Source organism: Cryptomeria japonica, chromosome 2, assembly GCF_030272615.1.
Source record: "Cryptomeria japonica chromosome 2, Sugi_1.0, whole genome shotgun sequence".
In the NCBI taxonomy this organism is placed as follows: domain Eukaryota; kingdom Viridiplantae; phylum Streptophyta; class Pinopsida; order Cupressales; family Cupressaceae; genus Cryptomeria; species Cryptomeria japonica.
In genome coordinates this window covers 198,552,763-198,571,269 of record NC_081406.1, presented here as the reverse complement: position 1 = coordinate 198,571,269, position 18,507 = coordinate 198,552,763, and the positions used below count along the sequence as shown (strand labels likewise).

At 31.2% G+C, this 18,507-nt stretch overlaps 2 protein-coding genes across 2 annotated transcripts; both read right to left on the bottom strand.

Annotated features, from left to right (window-relative positions):
- Positions 1 to 13,156: 13,156 nt before the first annotated feature.
- Positions 13,157 to 14,581, bottom strand: LOC131859756 (ankyrin repeat-containing protein ITN1-like). Its single transcript, XM_059213781.1, has 2 exons — positions 14,354 to 14,581; positions 13,157 to 14,269 (listed from the first exon to the last, which is right to left on the bottom strand). The coding sequence occupies exons 1-2, from the start codon at positions 14,579 to 14,581 to the stop codon at positions 13,157 to 13,159; spliced, it is 1,341 nt and encodes a 446-aa protein (XP_059069764.1).
- Positions 14,582 to 14,661: 80 nt separating this feature from the next.
- On the bottom strand, positions 14,662 to 15,463 carry LOC131072774 (ankyrin repeat-containing protein At5g02620-like). Its single transcript, XM_058009031.2, has 3 exons — positions 15,023 to 15,463; positions 14,863 to 14,980; positions 14,662 to 14,768 (listed from the first exon to the last, which is right to left on the bottom strand). The coding sequence occupies exons 1-3, from the start codon at positions 15,461 to 15,463 to the stop codon at positions 14,662 to 14,664; spliced, it is 666 nt and encodes a 221-aa protein (XP_057865014.2).
- Between the last annotated feature and the right edge of the window lie 3,044 nt (positions 15,464 to 18,507).

Sequence of the window (18,507 nt, the reverse complement as noted above, 5' to 3'; positions counted from 1 at the left end):
AGAGGAGCCTCAATATTATAACACATTTCTCGGGATCATTTAGTCACTGTAATGACAACATGAGGAGAAATGTGAATACATCATGTTTTCTTTGATGATAAGAAGAGGATTTATGTAAAAGGAGATGCAATTGATATACCCATATAAAAGTTGTAACTGCAAAAATAGTGGTGGAAAGTACTGTAATAACATGCTACACTAATAGTGTGAACCTACAAGGTGAACTCCAAAAGCTATAACAAGCAATAGAGACACCAAGTTATTAAACCACTTTTAGAGGCTCTTGTGGAAAAATTTGAATATCATATTGCAATTTATTTTATCATACCATCCCCAAATCAGTGGTCAAATAGATGTGATAAATAAGAGCTTAAACAATGTATTGAGGTTCTTAATTTGAGACAATCCTCAACAATGGGAATTGGTGATACCTCAAGTTGAATTTTTTTATAATTATAGTTTAACTATATTTATAAATAAGGCTACATTTCAAGTTTTATATGGTTTGAATCCTAAAGGATAGTTGGACTTAGTTGATTTGCTAATGAATCCACATAACAACCAAAAAGATACTGATTTTTTTTTATAGAATATTCAAGAGGTACACAAATAAGTTACGCTCAATTCATAGTCCATGAATCAGAAATATAAGAAGAGAGCTATTTTATTCCAGACATGATACATCTATAAAATTAAAGGCATCCCCAAGCTAAAAAAGATCAAACCTTGCAAATTTATAACGAGGTTAAATGACAATGCCTACCAAATTGACTTTCCTAAGGACTTGGACATCAGTCTATCTTTGATGTCACTAAACTTTATTCAAACGTAGCTAGAACTAGTGATGATTAGGTGAAAGATGAGCGAAATAGGAAGGAAAATAAAAATTGGACCAGGAAATTTCCAAAGAAGAAGATAGAATTGATTGAGTGACTAATAGATACCAAACTGATGGCTACTTGATTTATATTTTATAATTTTTTATTTTTTAAATTTGAGAAGGGCTATCAAATCGTTAGAACTCTCGGATCACAAAAGCTTATTTTCTTAAACATAACCATAATTCTCTACCCTTTGAACTAGAACTAGAAGGACTGAGAGTTTCTATTTATTTAAGAGAAGGGGAGGATGATGAAGAGCATTCCAAAAATGAAGAGAGAGTATATTGAATGTGTACTAGATACCAAATCTGTGATACTTGATCTAGATTTTATATTTTGTATTTTTGTAAGTGGGAATGTCTACTAGATTCTTACAACTCTTGGATCATAGAAGCTTATTTGCTTATATAAAACCAATTTCCTCCAACATATTAACTAGAACTAGAAGGACCAAGAGGGTCTATTTTGTTAAGAGAAGAGGAGGAGGATGTGGAGTATTTTATATAATAGTATCATCTAGGTTCAGCTGGTTGAGGGATGGTTTAATCATTTCAAGACTTTAAGTTTACTATTTTTAGGTGTCTATTCTATAGTCTTTTTTTCACTAGTCTTCCCCTAATAGTTGTCAAAAAATATAATATTTTAGCTTAAATGGTTAAGTTTATTTAGGGAGAATCTCTAGTGAGATGGGTAGTTTTGGGGGTTTCCTAGGATTAGAGAGAGTCAATCTTGAGAAAAACAAGAAAAAAATATGTTTTATATGAGTTTAGGGGCCATCATGATAGAGAACTTTAGGTTAACATGGCAATAATTTTTTTAACTTTTCAATGTTGTGGTTGTTTTGAATTGTCTATCCCCTGGATTGCAAATTTTATTGTATTTATTAGCTGATTGAAAATTAGAACACAACAGATTTTTTATTTTCGATTAACTAATAAATGTTGGAGGCTACACAGACGTCACATGATTGTTCTATAATTTTTAATTTATTAATATGATATGAAAACTACTAAATATACATTAATGTCATTTTCTATTCATTGTTATTGATTTTTTTTCAAAGATAAAGTAGAACATGATATATTTGAGATTGAACTTACGGGTTCTAAAAACTTGAGCTACATCAAAATTCAATTGGAGATGTAACCTCTCTTGTTCAAATTTAGTCTTTGAAATTTGTAAAAGGGACAACTTCCATCCTCTTAAACATACAAGAACTAATAGATGGAAAGTGACTTTGAGTACAACATCTAAACACCCTCCCGATTTCCTCTTTTGAATAATCTATATTATTTTTTTGCTTATTATCAAAGTCACGATGAAGGTCCCCATCTCTACACAATAGAAAATGGCATATTTTACAAATATTTTCCTCCATATAATATTAATTTAGCATTGGTATTGAATCATCTTGATTTCCAAGCATAAATGTGACTAAATTAAATTGTGCATACTACATTTTCTCTTCTTAAAACACCAAGAAAAGAAATACAAAAGAAACTAAAACTAGCATACCTATATTTTATAAATAAAATTTATGTAGAGGACGCAAAGAGATATCAAATTAAAACAATATTTACCTTTAGCATTGATTAATTAATTTCATATAGTTAATATTTATTAGAATTTGGTCGTATATTTTAGAATATGAAATGATTTACATGCCAAAAGAAATAGAAGTTTAGAAATTTTTAAATTAGAAGTTTCTTTTAAATCTAGATTTTAAAATATAATTTTTAGAGTCTTATCTTAGAATAGGAAATGATTTGCATGCAAAAAAATAAATAAATAGAAGTTTCTTTAAAATTTAGATTTAAAAACATAAGTTTTTAAATTAGAAGTTTTTTTAAATGTAGATTTAAAAATATAATTTTTTAACATTTAATAAATAATAATAATAAGTTGCTTTTTAATTTACATTTGTTTCTTTTAAATGAAGACTTTAATTTTATTTTATTTTTTAATAAATAATAATAATAGAAAATTATTTTTTAATTTAGATTTTTATTCTCTAACTTATTTGTAAATTATTCGTTGTGTAGTCATAATAAATAATAATAATAAGAAGAAGAAGAAGAAGAAGCAGCTCCATTTTAATTCAGATTTTAGTCTTTATTTTTATTTATTTTTATTTTTAATCATTAAAATTATACGAAAAAAATGAGTGAATGCCATTATAGTGTTACGCCTCTGGACGTACTTAAATAAAATTATATAGTGAAGGTTTACCTTAATTCTGACAATCGGACCCAACTCTTGTGATAGATTTCGTTTCAACTTTGCTATTGAAATGTTATTTATATTTATCTTAAAAAAACATTTTCCTGCATAGACAACTTTAGGCGCTCTTTTACAAAAATGGCAGTCTGCTCGAACTCTCTCTATTCATCTCCTTTTCCATTGGTTATGGAATCTCTGGAGTTTTACCTTCCCACACGCTCACAATTTCCACGCTCCTTCCTTTCTTCACTCGGGTTTTCCATTGATAAAGAAGATGAGTTTCACCAAGACTTCCGTGCGGAAGGGCTACACCGTCACCATAAGTCACTTCTGGTCACCCGCTAAGCTTCACTTTTGTCACTTTTCTTCTGATCACCCACTGAATAGAGCATATTAGTCAAATATAGAATAAAAAATGCATACTTTATATTTTTTTATTTTAATGATCATTTCAATAGTATGTTTTCATTCCTCGCTATTTCCTTCATTAGATTGTAAAGTTTTAATCCGATTTTATTGTGATGCAATTTTTTATTTTTTTTGTTGTTTTGTTTGAGATCAAACTACTCTATAATTAATACAGACGTCTTTATAATTCTTAATTCATTTATTGATACTTAACTAGCATATATGTCTTAAATTTTAGTTTAATCTATATAAAATACGCTGAGAGATATCCTTCTCGAGGCGCCTATTTCAATTTAGGGTATAAAATTGATAAAAAAAAATAGGCACCTCAAGAAGGATATCTCTTGGTGTATTTTATATAGATTAAATTAAAATTTAAGACATATATGATTGCGTGCGACATGGAAAACATAAAATAAATGCAATATATAATTATATAGTATCTTTTTCTTGAGTTCAATTATATAATAGTATTTTAATATTATTATATTATTATATATCTAGGTATATGAAATATATCCATTTAGACTATTTTTAATAAATATATATGTTTTACAAGATTAAAGCATATACTAAAATGTAAGATATATATAAGAATTTATTTAATGATAATATTAAATATTATTTAATGGTCAGTATTATGGTTATGGATAGGGTTAAGATTAGTATTATGGTTAGAGTTAAGGTTCATTGTTAGGGATACGGTAAGGGTTCACATCAAGGTTAGGAGTTGATTTAGGTTTAGAATTATGGTTAGGGTTAGGATTTAGGATTATTTTTACCTAGTTTTTATCATAGTCAGCTTTAGGTTAATGGTTATGTTTAAAGAAGTTTAAGTTTAGGGTTTTGATTATGGTCAAGTTTAGGGTTATGATAATGGTTAGGGTTAGGGTTTATGCTTATGATTAGGATTATGATTATGCTTAGGATTAGGGTTTAGGGTAATGGTTAAGGTTAGTATTTACATCATTAATATGGTTAGGGTTAGAGTTAGGATTATGGTTAGTGTTAAGGTTATTATTTAGGGTTAGGATTAGGGTTATGATTATGGTTAGGGTAAGGATTTACACCATGGTTTGGAATAGGGTTGTATTGCATAATGTATAATTGTATGTAATTGTATTATTTCCCTATGTGATAAGAGTAATGGTTAGGGTTAGGGTTTAGGCTAATGGTTAGGATTATGATTACACTTAGGATTAGGGTTTAGGGTTATGGTTAAGGTTAGTACTTACATCATTAATATGGTTAGGGTTAGAGTTAGGATTATGGTTAGTGTTAAGGTTATGATTTAGGGTTACGATTAGGGTTATGATTATGGTTAGGGTAAGGGTTTAGGCCATGGTATGGATTAGGGTTGTAATACATAATGTATAATTGTATGTAATTGTATTATTTCCCTATGTGGTAAGAAAAATTGAGAAAGTGGGTGAGAGAAAATTTAAGGCTCGAACCAAGACACATACTTTAGGAATATGGCTAGGGATATGATTAGGGTTAGGTTTATATCATACTTAGGCTTAGGGTTTAAGTTTAGAGTTAGATGTAGGGTTATGGTTTAGGTTTTAAGGTTAGGACTAAGTATTATTGCTAGGGCTAGGGTTAGGATTATGATTAGGGTTAGGCTTTAGGATTATGGTTAGAATTATGGCTAGTAGGCTAACGATTTAGGGCTATGTTTCAGATTGTCGATAGTGTTAGGGTTTATACCATGGTTAGGCATAGGGTTAGGTTTAGGGTTAAATATCAGGGTTAGGATTATGGTTGGGGTTTAGGGATAAGATTAGGGTTAGGGTTAAAGCTAAGAGTCAGCATTATGGTTGAAGTTTAGGGATAGGGTTAGGGTTATGATTAGGATTACGATTTATATGATATGGTTAGGGATATGGTTATGGTTAAGGTTGAAATTTACATCTTATTTGGGGTTAGGGTTTAAAGTTATGGTTAAGATTATGGCTAGGATTAGGGTTTATATCATGATTAGGTTTAGGGTTAGGGTTAGAACTATGTTCAGGGTTAGATTTAGGGTTAGGGTTAGATTGATTGAGGGTTAGGTTTAGAGTTGTGCTTCAATTTGGTGGTTATAGGTTTCACTTTAAAAATAGTTTATTATTGATCAATTCATTAATTTTAAATTTAATTATTGTACATACTATTTCTCAAATTTGAGAGGTTATATTTGTTATATTTAACATAGATGGTTAGGATTAGCATTATGATTTAGCATTATTGTTAACAATATGGTTACAGTTAGGCTTAAATCATTCTTATAGTTAGTGTTAAGGTGTAGGGTTAGGGTTTAGGGTTATGGTTAAGTTAGAGTTAGGTTTAAGGTTCGGGGTTTAGGGTTTCAGGTTAAGGTTATAGTTAATTAGAATTAAGGTTCAATTGTATAATTAGGGTTTGATTATGGTAAGGTTTTAGTTAGGATCAAGGTTGGGGGTAGATTAAGGTTTGATTAGATAAGGATTAGTTTCAATTAGGGTGAAGGTCAAGTTTAGGGATAGAGTTTAATTAGGATTAGAGTTTAATAAGGGTTAGGGTTAAATAATCCTATTAATTGAACAAATAATCCTAATACTAACATTCTAAATTAAATATGAGGGTTAAGTTTTATTGTTAGGGTTAGGTTTTGGGGTGAGAACTAAGGATCATTTTTAGGGTTAGGGTTTAGGGTTATGATTAAGTTAGGGTCAAGGTTAGAGCTAGGATTATGATTAGGGTTAGGGTTTAGGGTTATGGTTAGGATTATGGTTTACATCATGATTGAGGTTAGGCTTAAGATTTTGATTATGGTGAGGATTATGGTTTAGAGCTATGGTTAGGATTGTTGTTACGGTTAGAGTTTACATCATGGTTAGGGTTAGGGTTAGGATTTTCTTTAGGGTTTACATAATGGGTAGGGTTAGGTTTAGGATTATAGTTAGGGTTTACATCATGGTTAATTTTTAGGGTTAGGATTACGGTTAGGATTAGGGTTTACTATTATGATTAGGGTTATAGAAAGTTGGTTTAGGAAAAATGTTAGGATTAAGGCTAGGTTTAGTGTTTAGTGTTATAGTAAGGTTTAGGGTTAGTGTTAAGGTTAGGATTCTATTTACCTCATGATAAGGGTTTGGATTGGGATTATGCTTGGGTAAAGGGCTTACGATTATGATTAGGTTTATGGTTAGGATTAAGGTTTACATCATGGTTAGCATTATGGTTTAGGGTCTAAGATTATGGACATGATTAAGGTTTACATAATGGTAAGGGATAAGTTTAGGGTCTAGGATTATGGATAAAATTATGGTTAGGGTTTGCATCATGGTTAGGATTAGCATCAGGGTTTAAGATTGTTTTTAGTGATATGGTTAGGGTTAGGTTTACATAATTATTAGAATTTGCATTAGGGTGTCAGGTTAGGGTTAGGATTAAAGTTAGGGATAGGGTTTGCATCATGGTTAAGGTCAAGGTTAGTATTAGGTTTAGGGTTAATGTTAGAGACATGTTTTGGGTTATGGTTAGGATTAGGACTAAGGATTATTATTAGGGTTGTGGTTTTGTGTTATAGTTAAATTAGAGTTAGGTTGAGGGTTAAGGGTTAATGTTATAAATAATTAGGGTTAGGGTTCAATTATGATTAGGGTTTGGGAAATGATCAAGTTTAGGGTTAGAATTATGGTTTGGTTAGGGTTAGGGTTTAGTTTAATTACATAAGGGTCTAAGTAATGATTAGCATTAGGTTTAGGGTTAGGATTTACACCATGCCTAGGGATAGGGCTAGGTTTAGGGTCTAGGATTATGGATTATCGTTAGGGTATACATCATGGTTAGGGTTAGCATTAGGGTCTAGGATTATTATTAACAATATGGTTAGGGTTATGTTTACATCATGCTTAGAGTTATTGTTAGGTTGTAGGGTTATGGTTAAATTAGAGTTAGGTTTTAGGTTTACGGTTTAGGGTTTTAGGTTAAGATTATATGTAATTAGAGTTAAGGTTCAATTACAATTAGGGTTTGATTATGGTAAGGGTTTAATTAGGATCAAGGTTGGGGGTAGATTAAGGTTAGGGTTGGATATGTATTAGTTTCAATTAGGGTTAAGGTCATGTTTAGGGATAGACTTTAATTAGGGTTAGGGTTAAATCTAGTGATAGCGTTGAATTATTGTTAGATTATAATTTAACTTGTAGCTAGAGCTTAATTCTAGGGTTAAATTTGTTTTAGGGTTATGGTTCAAATTAGGTAAATAAAGATTTAAATATCTTGGTTTTCTATAGATAGAACTTTGGAAGACAATCTTCTTTGGAACATCTTTTAAAATAGTTTTTTATGATTGATATCATAGAAATTTAAAGTGTTTCTTTTATATGGAATTTGATTTGTGGCACATCATTGAGGTTTTAATTCAACCCTACAAAAGGAAACCACGGTTCTAGCTTAATTAATGAAATTGATGATCTTAAGATTATAAATGGTAATGAATTGTATTAGGTTTTCTTATGATTTACATTAGTATGGTAGTTTGAGTTAGATTCATAGTAAATTAGGTATACTATTTCAATTTATAGTTAATTTTATAGTTCAATTTATACATACATACATACATACATACATACATACATACATACATACATACATACATATATATATATATATATATATATATATAGAGAGAGAGAGAGAGAGAGAGAGAGAGATATCTGTGTGTGTATGTTTATACACACACACACATATATATATACACATATATATACATATATATATATATATATGTATGTATATATGTATATGTATATGTATATGTATATGTATATGTATATGTATATGTATATGTATATGTATATGTATATATGGATATATGTATATGTATATGTATATGTATATGTATATATGGATATATGTATATATATTTATATATATATATATGAATATGTATATATATATATATATATATATGGATATGTATATGTGTATATATATATATATATATATTGTATGTATGTATGTATATGTGTGTGTGCATGTGTGTGTGTAGATATACATATAGATATACATGTATATCTATATGTATATCTATACATACATACATACATACATACATACATACATACATACATACATGTGTGTGTGGTATAAAAACTATGTTAACACAACCATGTGCTAAATGTATTGTGGCATAAAAAAGGGTAATTATAAAATGTAATTTAAAAAGCTTAATTTTTTTAATCTTTGGAATTCAAATATAAATAAATTTTGAAATTTATTAATATATAATTAAATATCATAAAATTAACTAAGAGATTAAAAAAATATCAATAGAAAAATCTCATTTATATGAAAAATTATATAATCTATAAAGAGAGAAAATGTGATATAACATACTAAATTGTTTTGAAATATTTGTGTATGCAATTTTGATTTTTTTTAATTTAGAAATATAATATTTTTATTTTTAATAGAAACATATGAATAATTTTTTATTTGACTAAATTACAAATTGAAAAATATATGTCATTTCAAAAATATTTGTGTCTTATGTAATTTTGATTTTTTTAAATTTAGAAACATTATATATATACATGTATGCATGTAACTTTCATTTTTTGAATTTAAAAACATTATATTTTTTGTTTAAAATTTTTACACAAAAATTATTTTTTGATTTTTCTAAATTGAAAATTAAGATTTTTATTTATTTTTATTAAATCAATAGTGTTAAACAATTCAACTATACATATCTATTCTAAAAATAATTTATAATTGTTATCCATAGTAAAAGGCACAATAGATATATAAACTTTCCTCTAAGACACCATTGAAAGATAAAAATAGTTCTTTAAAAGCAAGGTTATGTTTGTAGAACAACCCATAAAAAATAGAAAGTTGTATTTTTAATGGTAGCTTTAAATGTTTCCTATAAAATATTACTTCAACTCTTTATAATTGCTAACATGATAACATCTATTTCAATGTATTGTAGCTTTAAATGTTTTCTATTGATAAATATTTCTCAAATAACAATCCTTTTTTTAAATATTGATCAACTTAAGCATGTTTATGTTTGTAGAGGGAAACAACTCATAGAAAATAGAAAGTTAGCATTTTTAATTGTAGCTTTAAATGTTTTCTATAAAATAGAACTTGAACTCATTATAATTTTGATTTTTAAATTTTAGAAATATATAAATTCTTTTTGATCTTTTTAAATTGAATATTATTTTTGCACCATTTATATAGACATGCAATCTTGATTTTTTGAAGTTAGAAAAATTATATTTTTGTGTTAAGATTTAGAATAATATAAATTGTTTTTTATCATTTTAAATTGAAAATTAAGAATTAAAACATTGTTTTTGCACTATTTGTATAGGCATTAATTTTGATTTTTTGAAATTAGAAACATTATATTTTGTATTTAAGATTTAAAAATATAAAAATGATTTCTGATTTTTCTAAATCTTTGGTATTTGGACACAGTAATGGGGAGTACCACATAAATGCAACATTAAAAAATGTTTCAATGAATGATATACAGAAAACATTTAAGTTTTGGTTGTCAAAAGTTATATGTGATTCCATCAATTGAAGAAAATGTTGGTTGTGAAGAAGATAATCCAAAATAGTATACTTTTGTTAGAATACCTCAAAGGCTCAGGAGATGTCATCTCATGGAATGCAATGCTTGTAATATTTGTTGAAAAGTCTTTTGACACTTTCAGAATAATGTGATTGGCAGGTATAAAGCCAAATTATTTCACAGTATTCTCCCTCGTGTGAAAATACGAGCTTTTGAATTAGGCATGGAGGGGCATCTAAGAATAATGGTACAAATATTTTTGAAAAAAATTATAGTTAGAAATTCTCTGATAGACATGCATGCAAGATGTGGATGGAATCATTTAATGATTGCAAGAATTGTAGAAAATGGATTTGTTTAAATGGCTATAAAACTTACACAAATGGGATTGGCAGGTATAAACCAAAATTCCTTGACAATGTTCTTCCTGCCTGTGCTAAAATGGAAGCTTTCAAATAGAGCATGGACATGCATCAAAGCATAATCAATTTTGTAAAACCAGTGCACTTACAATTTTCAAGCATGTTACTGGATGACGCCCTCAAAATGAAATTGTTGGTGCAACTAGAATAGGGTGGAACCACATCCAATAGATGCTCCTTTGGAAACCTTGAAACTCACACTGTAGATGCGAATTATGTTTTAAAAATGAAAAACAAGAAGTGTAAGATAATATAAAATGCAATGTCAGATCCATATCCTCTCTCAAAGATGGCTAGTGTGGTGCATGATCTGCTATGAACAAGTCAAGGGAAATTGATGGTGAGATAATATGATAATGGTTTCAATCCTGCTATTTAATCCTTTACTTGTGAAATGAAAATTTGTCCTATAATCTTCAGCACAAATATCTAGAAGTATACGTAATACAATATTGTAAACATGCATTTCAAGAGCATCAGAGTATGAGATGGTGTCAATGGTGTCAAAGGGAGCCTTTCCTGTGACCTAGTAGCCCATGCGATAGAACTTGCACCGTTTTAGGATGTGTTACCATGCAGCCAAACATGTCTATCTATTTATTCTGCAACCATAGTTATTACAATCAGTGTTAACAGTTATCTCTCCTATAAATTTAAAAAACCCAATAAATGTACTTACTGTTAGGTGGTCAACAATGGCACCTGCATTGAGAAGAACAATAGTATTCGGGATACAAAGAGAAGCAATGCAATGCTGAAATGAAAATTTAATGGAAGTCATGGACACTCGTCTGGTGGAGCATGATTGTTTGTTGCAATTCAAATGTGAAATGATGAAACCCATAGCTTTTTAAAAACACCAGGTGACTATTCATTTTTTTTCGTTACATTTTGATGTGTGTCACTTGAAATGTTTTACCATCAATAACCCCTCATATTCTCGCTTCCATGCATTAAGACTGTTGCACTTCCTTCTACATGCATTTGTAATAGCCAAAATGTCAAACAATTCTTTGTTTTTCCATTATCGTCAGTTTCAATTTTATTTTTTTTCCTTCCTTCTCATTGGGGTTTCAATGGGGTTGCGGCTGATGATAGCTTGGGTTGACAGCGTGGACGGTGACAATTTAGGTTAATCTTTACTTCCCTAGGAATACAAAGCATTTCTTTTTTCTTACACCATTACTAGTGATGACCCCTATATAATGCCATTGTAGGTTACAGCTCTCGGCGTAAAAACTTTAAATACAATTTTTTATTTTTTTGTTACAACTAAAATTCTAATGTTGCATTTTTCTTCTCTAATAATTCTTATATCACACTTTAAAATTTTTGGATACCATTCTTCTTTATAGTTTCTTCTTCTTGATCTAAGCTCTTATCTACAACATTGGCTCTTGGATTCCCTTTCTATTTTCATATACGTAGTCAAATTTTCTTAAATTATTTATCAGTCAAATAAAAAATTTCACTTTCTTCCAAATTCTTTGCCTCTATTACCTCTATTATTGCTCCCCTTTTCATCTTGAAAACAATCATTTTCTCCATGCTAAATTTTTTATAAAACCCCATAGATAGTCTTCCTCAAAAATAAATCATTAATTGTTCATCTTCCTTATCATAGGTATTCCTTTCTTTTTTATTTTAGCATTGTTAAAAAATTAATTGTAATATATAAATCTCTAGAAATATTTAAGTGATTTAATTTCTTTTACTTTTAAAAAAGGTATTATAAAAATATTCTTAATACTTTTTACTACTATTTATATTTCTTGTATTTTATTTAGTTTTTAACACTCCATATTAAACTTCATATACATTCACAAAAATAAAATCTATTGACTACTTGTTAATGATGAAAGAATTAATGAAAATCTATTAATTTCAATAGATTCATATGGAATCACATCCTTCCACTATTCCTAGAGTTGAAAAACTAGATCTTTACAGTCAAGGGCTACTATTCATGAGGATTAATAGTGATCTTGAAACAATGGTTGCCAATACAATGATTTGCCTCAAGATCTTTTAAGTTTTCTTATCATTTCACTTTTGTAATACAGAGATAGTGTTAGTTGTGAAAGGCTTAGTTGCTAAAGAAAGTATAGGTAGAGAGAGAATTGAGGAGGATACAAACAAAAAATGTGCTTCAATTAATTGGTATGGAAGGGGTTTCTCTAGAACTAGACATGGTATGACAAAATTTGCAATTGCTTAGAGCTTAATATGGGGCTAAAGAAAAAGTTGTAGTTAACCTTATCTTGATCCATGGCAAAGATCACTTGAAGTTTTTGAGAGACTTTATGATCTAGTCTTCTTTACTAATTACATTCATAATGCTCAATCGAAAACTAGGGAGTTGTTCTATGTTTTGTGGTTCATGTCTTTAGACATGTGATCTCAAGCAGATTATGAGGTGTTAGAGAACATACACAAGCAAGGTTCCAAGTTGAAATAGTTGTACATATAATGATAGTTTTCAAATAAATTATTGAAACATTTATTGAGAGACTCTTGAATAATATTTTCTACTCTCTATTATTATCTAATAAAATATTCAAACATAAAAAATTTATACTCTAATTTAATTATTTTTCAAAAATCTTCTAAATTATTATTTGTCATTGTTCAAACTTGGAAATTAAGATGAATGAATAGCAATTCTAAACGAGAATAGTGGTACTATACAGATAAAGGAGAATATTAGTCATTTCATTTTCACCCTTCAAAAGATAGGGACCTCCACCGTGAGTTTTAAGACAGAGACGGTAGAGACTTTTCAAAAGAGAAAGTTGCGAAGAAGTTATCAAAGCCATTGATAGTTTTGATGTGGCTTTGATAGGATGGAAGCCGTCCTGTTCAGAGCTTTCAAAGTCTGAGTCAGAAGAAGAATGGTTACGTCTCCGAGGAAATCTCTGGCTCGTTTCCCCTAAATTCCCTTCATATTCATCTTCTCCCACGTGTGTTACGATTGCCACTCGCTCACCATTTCTCCGCTTCTTACTCTTCCGGAGTCGGGCTTTCTTCATCTGATGGGCGGCAACGAGCGAGGCGAGAGAAGAGAACATAAACACCATACTTCCTGCCCCAACAACACACATGCTAATTGCAACCCACAGACTCTTGGGCCCCACCACCACATAACCTGCAGACAAAAAAGCTGAGGCAGTGTATCCAACAGCCACCCACATAATCTTGTTGATGAAGAACAAAAGCTTCATTAAGACTTTCTTATGAAAGGGCACCACAGTCACCAGAATCAGAGCTATAGCAAACGACGAGAATAAAGCCACAGTGTCACTAATTACAAATACTTTGAAGGCGACGGTGTGCGCCATCAGAGCAGTACCTTCGTCCTCGCCGCCATTTTTGAGGCCGCCGGGCACGGTGAACATCGCGGCGAAGGCCACGGTAGCGATGAGCAACGCCACCACAGTCACGGTGTTCCCTGCATTTTTAATTCCTTCTTTGTGCAGCTGCCGCAGTTCTTCTGCCATGCCGTTCACTCGGTCGCTCGTGTCAGCCGTTTGGAAAAGTTGAGCCCGAACGTGGTTATTAATTGAGCTCACGCTGCGTTTAAGAGCGAGGTCGTCCCGCTTGAAGCGGTCCAAGGGGAGCTCGTAGGCGCGCTTCGCATCCACTTCCTTGAGCGCCGCCCCGATTATCATGGCTCCCGAGTGAGCCGGTTCTTTCTCCAAGATATCCAGTGCCGTCAGCCCTTGTTTGTTCACTGCGTTTACATTTACAGTCGTACACGTCACCAGCCATCGGACCATCTGCAAAAACCTCAATCTATTAATAATGAATTATATGACAAAGCAAGAATCTCTGTGCACGGGAGGGCCACTCTGCACGCTTACCAGCTTGAGTTTTTTCCTGGTAGCAACATGTAAAACTGTATTACCCTCGTTGTCTTGTGTCCTGATAAGCTTGGATGTGTCGAGAAAGTCAACCACGTGCTTGACAACTTCGATCTGGTTCGCCTCCACTGCAGAATGTAAAAATGTTTCACCGGCCGTGGAGAGCACGTCGGCAGAGTCAGGCCTGAAGGACAGCATTTCATGAACAACGCTGAGCCGTCCTTTCATTGCTGCGATATGGAGAGCCGACCTTCCAGAGCCATCGAGCATGTAGCAAATCTCCGGGTCGGCTGTTAACAACGCTCTTGTTACTTCCAGATAGCCGTGTGGTCAGCTGAATGCAACGGGCTGCTTCCTTGCTTGTCCACTTTTCCTACGAGCCCAGGTCTCGCCTTATTCAGCTCCTTTACAATGTCTGACCACACCATAAATAGACAAATTGTCAAATTAATTAAACATCAAATGTCTTCACGGTAAATTTTCTCTTTTATTTTCTTAAATGAAATTACCTGCGTGTCCTCTAGTTGATGCAGCATGAAGAGAGGTCCGCTCGTCTGGTTTTTCGGAGTCGAGGGCAAGCAAGGAAGCGACTTGAATCAAGTCATTGACCACATTAATGTGGCCTTCCTTTCAAGCAACAAAGAGGGCCGTTTCATAATCCTGATTAACCTTGTAAACAATGCGTTGGTCTTTGTCCAACAACACCTTCACAATAGCCGAATGTCCTTCTCTTGCAGCTTCGTGCAGGGCAGTATCCCGCTTACTATTGACGTAGGATAAAATTTCAGGTTTGATTCTCAAAATTTCAGACACAAATTCTGTCTGTCCAGCTCTTGCAGCCACATGTAGAACTGAATTCTGGCTGGAACTGGTGACTTGCTCCAGAACATCAGCACTCTCGTCTATTAAATCTTGAATGGCATTGATATTTCCCAAATGGGCAGCCTCAAAAACTCTCGAGTCCATCACTTCCCACTGTTTTTCTTTTCCCATCCTCTCCCAATTTATGATTATGATTGCATAAAATTGCACGGAACTGAGCAACTTCGACGATCCAAGAAGAGCACTGCCATGTGGCTTACGCCGTTCTCCTGTCTTCACGGCTCTCATTTTTCCCCCGTGTCGTAATGGAATTGTTCGTTTCTGTGCTTCCAAAGCTTAAATTATATTATTCACTAGACTTTGGAAAGTATATAGTAACAACGTTGAAGCTTCCTTGTGATTGCATTTGTTTGCGCACTGCTTCTTGTCCACCTTTTATAAACAAAACTCTTCTATTTTCTGGCAACTTTCACACTGCTCCATCTTCTATTTGGTTGCAAGGAAAGTAGAGAGCATATAATTTCTACATTCTTTTTCTATTTAATATTATTTTATTTCCTGTGGGTTTTTAATTTCTGTTTACATTTTGTTACTTATTTTGTTGTCTATCATCTATTTTTTAAAAAGTAAGTTTAGGTATTTATTTATTTGGATAAGTGTTATTTTTTTTATCTAAGTAGATGTTGGCAAAGATTTTACTCAAAATCAATTTTCAGGACTTTATGCACAACTTTTTATCTTTAAAAGGGCCTTGGAAATGTCCTAGAAATAACCCACTTGGGTCTCTCCACATCAAACTATAATCCATACAATTTTAGAATTATAGTTTCAAAGTTCTCTATTAGCTTTTTATTATATCTAGCCACTTCATATTCTAATTATTCTTTTGTAATAACATGTTCACTATAGTATGGAAAGAAGAAAAAGGAAATAGTTAGCAAGGTCCAAACTAGTTCTAGAATGAATCAAAACTAGCAATTCTCTGATAGCCCTTTGAATACCAATAAATGTCTTTGATGTTTCTTCCTTCCACATGTTTCTTAGTCATTTCTTTAGAATGTTTTACATTTTCTTGATCTTCTCCACAAATTTTGGCAGAAACTACAACTGATCTACCCAAAAAAATAATAAGCTCTTTTCACTATTTTAGGCCTAGGAATGAGGTCAATTACTTGACCATCTCTACATCAATTCTAATTCTACCCTTGGACACAATAGATCCCATTATTTTATTTTTCTACACCAAACACATTAGGTAATTATTATTATTTAAAGAGATCCCATACAAAGCATCTCTAGAAGATCTTCTACAAATGTTTATGGTAATCTTCTATATCCTTTGCTAAGTTATTAGATTGCCTTGAAATATAACCACTATCTCATATATTAGACCTAAAAATATAATTTTTATGAATTTTTAAAAAGTTGACCCTACATTCTTGGTTCTAATTGGCATTCTCGTATACACATATATGTGCCCCAGGGAGTTATAAAGTTCCCTTATGTTTCTTGAGTTTCTTGACCACAACCTAGTTATATTCTGAGAAGGCATCTATTGTTAAAATTAAATTATTAAATTAGTACTAGAGGCACTTTTAAAACATGTGATTTATAAATTCTACACAAAACTTTATTTTTGCAATCTTTTTCCTAACTAGGATAAATTTTGAAATCCATTGAGTGTCTAATTGGTTTAACAATACCCCTTCTTTTAGTTTCATCAATTCTTTTTGTATTTCTATGGAAAGGTTAGGATTGGTGGATCTTTTATTTTTGGTGAAATGGTGTGGCATCTAGCTAAAGTAGAATAGCTCATACAAAGAGGTCCTTCCTATATGCTTCAACTCATCATATGAGCAAGAATAATATTTTTTTGAATATCTTTAACAATTCTATTAGCATCTTCTTCTCTATTACTTTTAACATTTTTCTTATGTAGACCATCTTTCAATTAAAATCTATGACCAAGTTCACACTTTCTAGATTGCATTTTATTAATTGGCAAACCTCTATTTTTGTAGCAATTTTCACTACCAATTTCTAGCTCAATCAACCTTTTTGAAATTTTGCACTATTCTTTATCTAAACTAATTTAATATCAAGAAAAAATTATTTTCTATCCTTAAAATGTACTACCATATATGTGTCATTATTTACTTGGATGTCAAACTTCTCCATGTAGTTTAGGAAACTATAAATATGTTAGTTTTCATGGATACTTGCTAGTTGTGGAAATTGGTAGGTATTTAGGCCTTGTTAAGATCTAAATAATGAGTTTATATTGAGAAGATGTTGAACATAGATGAAACTCAAATGCCTCAACAATTATAGCATCTATTATTCCATTTATTTGCGTGTTGATCTATTCATGCTATATGCATCGAACAATTCTATTGTGTCCCAAATGTCCTTTCTATATATTTTTAGAGTATTATCCATTTCTCTATTAAATTTTTTATTTTTTTAATAAGTAAATAGTTGCAGAGGGGCAGCACCCTTGTATTAAAAAAGAAAGAGAATACAAGGCCTGATTCAATAAGAGCAGTAGGGGGAAAGAACTTTTTCTATAAATATTTTTATCTATAGTGTTATGAACTATAAGAATCCTAGGAATTTGATGCATTTTATTTCATGTGTTTATGTAATATTCAATCTAGCATTAGTGTCTCATATTCTATAATATTATTTGTCCACTTGAATGTCAGCATGAAATCATATTTAAATATTTCACCATTAACCAAAATTAGAAAATCATAGCCCTTGAAACTTATATAGAACACGTGCCATCAAATTGCATGGTCTGAGAATCATTAACACTTTCACTAGGTCCAAAATAGATATTCTTTATTACAATATCTAGTGAAACTTGGTTAAGTTTTTTGTCTATATCATTCACTTCATCAATTACCATAATAATTTCACCCATCAATGGAATAGTAGCATATGCTGGAATTTTATTTAGATATTACCACCCATTAAAGCAACCCAATTTCAGCGATGATCCTTAAGCTTGATATGATGAAGGCGTACGATAGGGTCAATTGAGATTTATTAAGTGGAATCTTGAGGAAATTTGGTTTTGTTTCTTCATGGATCAAATGGATTCTGGCATGTATTTTCTTCTGCTAGGTTCTCTGTTCTAGTCAATGGTTCACCTTGTGGTTTTTCCCCTTCCTCTAGGGGAATTCGTCAAGGAGATCCTTTGTCTCCATTTCTATTTATTATGATGGTTGAGGAATTAAGAAAAGTCATCAATGCTGATAGACTCATTGGGGGTCTTGGAAAGGAATTTCGATCTCAAATGTTTAGACCCCTTAAACTAACTACTTATT

Bases quoted from the DNA above. Each gene is read 5' to 3' on its own strand.
- LOC131859756 (XM_059213781.1), bottom strand. From the start codon at position 14,581: ATGAAAGGACGGCTCAGCGTTGTTCATGAAATGCTGTCCTTCAGGCCT. The intron at 14,270-14,353 runs GTAAGCGTGCAG...AGGTTTTTGCAG, and splicing joins CCAGGAAAAAACTCAAGCTG to ATGGTCCGATGGCTGGTGAC.
- LOC131072774 (XM_058009031.2), bottom strand. From the start codon at position 15,463: ATGAGAGCCGTGAAGACAGGAGAACGGCGTAAGCCACATGGCAGTGCT. The intron at 14,981-15,022 runs GTTAATCAGGAT...GTTGCTTGAAAG, and splicing joins ACCAACGCATTGTTTACAAG to GAAGGCCACATTAATGTGGT. The intron at 14,769-14,862 runs GTAATTTCATTT...TGGTGTGGTCAG, and splicing joins ATCAACTAGAGGACACGCAG to ACATTGTAAAGGAGCTGAAT.